Genomic DNA, 6,521 nt, shown 5'->3' on the forward strand with positions numbered 1-6,521 from the left:
TTCAATTAACTACTTTATTTTTTATTTGATTTTAAAAATTTTCTATTTCAATTATATCTTTTTCAAAGCCACCTAACTAATTCTCTCTCTCTAATTTTTGAAAATCCCCTATTCCTTTTTCAAAAATTCCTTTTAATTAACTAATTATTTTAAATTTAAATTTTAATATAATAATTTCCATAAAAGTAAAACCCTAGCAGAGAAAGAGTACGTACTCTGTACTCAGAGAGAATGAGAGAAGGAGAGAGCGGGAGAGAGCGTTTGAGGGTGAAACACGGTGAAGAAGATGGCCATGCCATCGAAAGAGATAAGGGGGAGAGTGTGGGAGGGTTTGCATCAGGTGTGAAGGAGGGATCAAGTAAGGGCGACCTTAGTTCCAGGGTGACTTCCAAGATTTCGTTCCGTGACAAGGTTATTGGTTCTACGGTAGCCACAGGGATAAATCGGGCTGAAGCTCTAGATGAGGATTCCATGGCAGTGGTCGCTGGAAAACAAGGAGATCCTATGCCTCCAAGAGTTTGCTTCTCCGAAGAGGCTAGGAACATCTTTTCTGAACCATACAAGGAAGCAATTGTGATTAAGGTTCTTGGAAAAAACTTTAGTTACACGGCCATGTTTCACAAATTGAAAGGGGTATGGAGGATCACCGGTGGATATGAAATCTTGGATGTGGGTTTTGGGTACTTCCTTGTTAAATTTGATCGCATGGACGATCGAGAGAAGGTTTTACTAGGGGGGCCATGGATGATCTTCGGTCACTATATTGCGGTCAAGCCATGGACACCGGATTTTAAACCTTGTGAGGACACTTTCGGGGAGACTATGGTTTGGATTCGAATCTCTGGTTTGAGCATATGGTACTATCAGGATAAAGCCATGATGAGAATCGCTTCTGCTGTGGGAAGACCAGTCAAGGTGGATCTGGCTACTAAGTTGGCGGAAAGGGGAAAATTTGCTCGGGCTTGCGTGCAAATTAATCTTGGTTTGCCGGTGGTCCGGAGTGTGATTGTCGATGAGTTTGAATATAAGGTGGAGTATGAATGCTTACACCATATTTGTGACAAGTGCAATTGTTTCGGGCATCCAGCAACTGACTGCAGAATGACCCCAATAGATTCGAAAAGGGTGGATCGAAAGGAAACATCAGTGACCGAGACGGCGGCCCGGTCGGTGCAGCCACAGGAAGCTTCAAAAGAGAAAATTTTTGAATTTGGATGCAATCCCAAAGAGTCAGTGATAGTTGCAGAAATTGGAGGATGGCTAAATATGGTGCCAAGAGTAACTCTAATCATGTTATTTGGTCTGAACCTAGTGTTGATCTCCAACAGATCATCCGCTCGGATTTAGAATAGTTTTTGCTTTGTTTCTTTCCTTGTTTAGTCACCAAAAAAAAAATTTAAATTTAAATTTTATTCCTTTTCATATTTTTTAATTCTAACTAATAATTAAAATAAAAACAAAAATATTTTTCCTTTTATTTTAATTTAAATTCGAATTTCTCTCTTCCCCTTCTTCTATCCTTCTCTTCTTCTACTCACATAAAGGAATCTCTATACTGTGACATAGAGGATTCATCTTCTTTTCTGTTTTCTTCTTTTTCATATGAGCAGGAACAGGGACAAAGACATTCTTATTGAAGCTGATCCTAAACCTGAAAGGACTCTTAAGAGGAAACTAAGAGAAGCTAAAGCACAACCCTCTGGAGAGGACCTGACAGAAATTTTCAAAAAAGAAGGAGACATGGCCGAACCCAGTAACAATGGTGGAGATGCAAGGAAGATGCTTGGTGACTTTATTGCACCCTCTTCTAACTTCTATGGAAGAAGCATCTCAATTCCTGCCATTGGAGCAAACAATTTTGAGCTTAAGCCTCAATTAGTTTCTCTAATGCAAAAGAATTGCAAGTTTCATGGACTTCCATTGGAAGATCCTCATCATTTCTTAGCTGAATTCTTACAAATCTGTGACACTGTCAAGACCAATGGAGTTGATCCCGAGGTCTACAGGCTTATGCTTTTCCCTTTTGCTGTAAGAGACAGAGCTAGAATATGGTTGGACTCTCAACCTAAAGATAGCCTGAACTCTTGGGATAAGCTGGTCACGGCTTTCTTAGCCAAGTTCTTTCCTCCTCAAATACTTAGCAAGCTTAGAGTGGATGTTCAAACCTTCAAACAGAAAGAAGGTGAATCCCTCTATAAAGCTTAGGAGAGATACAAGCAACTGACCAAAAAGTGTCCTTCTAACATGCTTTCAGAATGGACCATCTTGGATATATTCTATGATGGTCTATCTGAATTATCAAAGATGTCATTGGACCATTCTACCGGTGGATCCATTCACCTAAAAAAAATGCCTGTAGAAGCTCAGGAACTCATTGACATGGTTACAAATAACCAGTTCATGTACACTTCTGAAAGGAATCCTGTGAGTAATGGGATGCCTCAGAGGAAAGGAGTTCTTAAAATTGATACTCTGAATGCCATATTGGCTCAGAATAAAATATTGACTCAGCAAGTCAATATGATTTCTCAGAGTCTGAATGGATTGCAAGCTGCATCCAACAGTACTAAAGAAGCATCTTCTGAAGAAGAAGCTTATGATCCTGAGAACCATGCAATAGCAGAGGTGAATTACATGGGAGAACCCTATGAAAACACCTATAATCCCTCATGGAGAAATCATCCAAATTTCTCATGGAAGGATCAACAAAAGCCTCAACAAGGCTTTAATAATGGTGGAAGAAACAGGTTTAGCAATAGCAAGCCTTTTCCATCATCATCTCAGCAACAGACAGAGAATTCTAAGCAGAGTCCATCTAGCTTAGCAAATATAGTCTCTGATCTATCTAAGGCCACTCTAAGTTTCATGAATGAAACAAGGTCCTCCATTAGAAATCTAGAGGCACAAGTGGGCCAGCTGAGTAAAAGGGTCACTGAAACTCCTCCTAGTACTCTCCCAAGCAATACAGAAGATAATCCAAAAAGAGAGTGCAAGGTCACAACCTTACTTGGTGTGGCCGAACCCAGAGAGGAGGAGAAGGACGTGAATCCTAGTGAGGAAGACCTCCTGGGACGTCCATTGACCTATAAGGAGTTTCCCTTTGATGAACCAAAGGAATCTGAGGCTTATCTAAAGACCATAGAGATTCCATTGAACCTCCTTTTACCATTCATGAGCTCTGATGACTATTTTTCCTCTAAAGAGGATGACGACATCAGTGAAGAGCAGGTTGCTAAATATCTATGAGCCATCATGAAGTTGAATGTCAGTTTATTTGGTAATGATACTTAGGAGGATGAACTCCCTTGTTCACCAATGAACTAAGTGCATTGATAAGGCAGATATTGCCTCAGAAGAAACCGGATCCCGGAAAGTTCTTCATACCTTGTACTATAGGCACCATGACCTTTGAGAAGGCTATGTGTGACCTTTGGTCAGGGATAAACTTAATGCCACTCTCTGTAATAGAGAAACTGGGAATCTATGAGGTACAAGCTGTAAGAATCTCACTAGAGATGGCAGAAAAATCAATAAAATAGGCTTATGGATTAGTAGAGGACTTGTTAGTAAATGTTGAAGGCCTTTACATCCCTACTGATTTCATAATCCTAGACACTGGGAAGGATGAGGATGAATCCATCATCCTTGGAAGACCCTTCCTAGCCACAGCAAAAGCTGTGACTGATGTGGACAGAGGAGAGTTGGTCCTTCAACTGAATGAGGACTACCTTGTATTTAAGACTCAAGGTTCTCCTTCTGTAACCATGGAGAGGAAGCATGAAAAGCTTCTCTCATTGCAGAGTCAACCAAAGCCCCCACAGTCAAACTCTAAGTTTGGTGTTGGGAGGCCACAACCAAACTCTAAGTTTGGTGTTGAACCCCCACATTCAAACTCTAAGTTTGGTGTTGGGAGGTCCCAACAATGCTCTGAACATCTGTGAGGCTCCATGAAAGCTCACTGTCAAGCTATTGACATTAAAGAAGCGCTTGTTGGGATGCAACCCAATGTTATTTAATTATATTTAATTATATTTAATTTCTATTTTATGTTTCTTTAGGTTGATGATCATGTAAAGTCACAAAAACTACTGAAAAATCAAAAACAGAATGAAAAACAGCATTAAAAATAGCTCACCCTGGAGGAAGAGCTTATTGGCATTTAAACGCAAGTAAGAAGCATCAAACTGGCATTTAACGCCAGGAAGAAGCATCAAACTGGCGTTAAACGCTAGAAACAAGCACCAGACTGGCGTTTAATGCCAAAACAGAGCATGGAATTGGCGTTAAACGCCAGAAACAAGCAGCAAGTTGGCGTTTAACGCCAGACATGCATTCTAAGAGTGTTTTACACGCCTAAATGGAGCAGGGATGTTAAGTCCTTGACCCCTCTGGATCTGTGGACCCCACAGGATCCCCACCTACCCTACCTCTTCTTCTCTCCTCTTCACACATTCTCATAACACTCTTCCCCAAATACCCTTCACCAATCACCTCCATCACTCTTCCAAAACCATCATACAACCCACCTACACCCACCCACTCAAATTTAAACCATCACTCTATCCTTTTCACACATCATAACCACCTACACCCCCCTTGGCCGAACCACATATTCCCCTCCATCTCCTCCTTTTTCTTCTTTCTCTACTACTTTCTTTCTTCTTTTGCTCGAGGACGAGCAAACCTTTTAAGTTTGGTGTGGTAAAAGCATTGCTTTTTGTTTTTCCATAACCATTTATGCCACTTAAGGCCGGAGAAACCTCTAGAAAGAGGAAAGGAAATGCAATTGCTTCTACCTCTGAGTCATGGAAGATGGAGAGATTCATCTCAAGGGTCCATAGCTCAGTAGTAGAGCATTTGACTGCACAACAAGAGAGCCCACTCATGGACCTCAACAAGAGCATGAGAAAATTCCTCACCATGAAATCCCTGAGATGCCTCAAGGGATGCATTTCCCTCCACAAAACTATTGGGAGCAAATCAACACCTCCCTAGGAGAATTAAGTTCCAACATGGGACAACTAAGGATGGAACACCAAGAGCACTCCATCATTCTCCATGAGATTAGAGAAGATCAAAGAGCTATGAGGGAGGAACAACAAAGACAAGGAAGAGACATAGAGGAGCTCAAGAGCACCATTAGTTCCTCAAGGAGAGGAAGACACCACCCTCACTAAGGTGGACCTGTTCCTTAATCTCCTTGTTCTTATTTCTCTGTTTTTCAGTTTTTGAGCCTTATGTTTTATTTATGTTTGTGTCTTTATTACATGATCATTAGTGTTTAAGTTTCTAGGTCTTAAAGCTATGAATGTCCTATGAATCCATCACCTCTCTTAAACTGTTCTAAAAACAAAAGAACAAGAAGTACATGATTTCGAATTCATCCTTGAAATTAGTTTAATTATTTTGATGTGGTGACAATACTTTTTGTTTTCTGAATGAATGCTTGAACAGTGCATATGTCTTTTGAATTTGTTGTTTATGAATATTAAATATGTTGGCTCTTGAAAGAATGATGAAAAAGAGAAATATTATTGATAATCTGAAAAATCATAAAATTGATTCTTGAAGCAAGAAAAAGTAGTGAATACAAAATCTTGCGAAAAAAAAGAAAAGAAAATTGGCGAAAAAAAAAAGAAAAGAAAGAAAAAGAAAAAGCAAGCAGAAAAAGCCAAGAGCTCTTTAAGCCAAAAGGCAAGAGCAAAAAGCCAGTAACCCTTTAAACCAAAAGGCAAGGGTAATAAAAAGGATCCAAGGCTTTGAGCATCAGTGGATAAGAGGGCCCAACAGGAATAAAATCCTAGCATAAGCGGCTAAACCAAGCTGTCCCTAACCATGTGCTTGTGGCGTGAAGGTGTCAAGTGAAAACTTGAGACTGAGCGGTTAAAGTCGAGGTCCAAAGCAAAAACAGAGTGTTCTTAAGAATCCTGGACACCTCTAATTGGGGACTCTAGCAAAGCTGAGTCACAATCCGAAAAGGTTCACCCAGTTATGTGTCTGTGGCATTTATGTATCCGGTGGTAATACTGGAAAACAAAGTGCTTAGGGCCACGACCAAGACTCATAAAGTAGCTGTGTTCAAGAATCAACATAATAAACTAGGAGAATCAATAACACTATCTGAATTCTGAGTTCCTATAGATGCCAATCATTCTGAACTTCAATGGATTAAGTGAGATGCCAAAACTATTCAGAGGCAAAAAGCTACAAGTCCCGCTCATCTAATTGGAGCTAAGTTTCATTGATATTTTGGAATTTATAGTATATTCTCTTCTTTTTATCCTATTTGATTTTCAGTTGCTTGGGGACAAGCAACAATTTAAGTTTGGTGTTGTGATGAACGGAGAATTTATACACTTTTTGGCATTGTTTACATAGTTTTTAGTATGATTTGATTAGTTTTTAGTATATTTTTATTAGTTTTTAATAAAAATCGCATTTCTAGACTTTACTATGAGTTTGTATGTTTTTCTGTGATTTCAGGTATTTTTTGGCTGAAATTGAGGGACCTGAGCAAAAAT

The 6,521-nt window shown here is 39.6% G+C and overlaps 1 protein-coding gene across 1 annotated transcript; it reads left to right on the top strand.

Annotated features, from left to right (window-relative positions):
- Window positions 232–1,347, top strand: LOC107616073. The gene has a single exon (XM_016318072.1). The coding sequence runs from the start codon at window positions 232–234 to the stop codon at window positions 1,345–1,347; it is 1,116 nt and encodes a 371-aa protein (XP_016173558.1).

The sequence above is a fragment of the Arachis ipaensis genome, chromosome B09, assembly GCF_000816755.2.
Source record: "Arachis ipaensis cultivar K30076 chromosome B09, Araip1.1, whole genome shotgun sequence".
Classification (NCBI taxonomy): Eukaryota; Viridiplantae; Streptophyta; class Magnoliopsida; order Fabales; family Fabaceae; genus Arachis; species Arachis ipaensis.

Bases quoted from the DNA above. Each gene is read 5' to 3' on its own strand.
- LOC107616073 (XM_016318072.1), top strand. From the start codon at position 232: ATGAGAGAAGGAGAGAGCGGGAGAGAGCGTTTGAGGGTGAAACACGGT.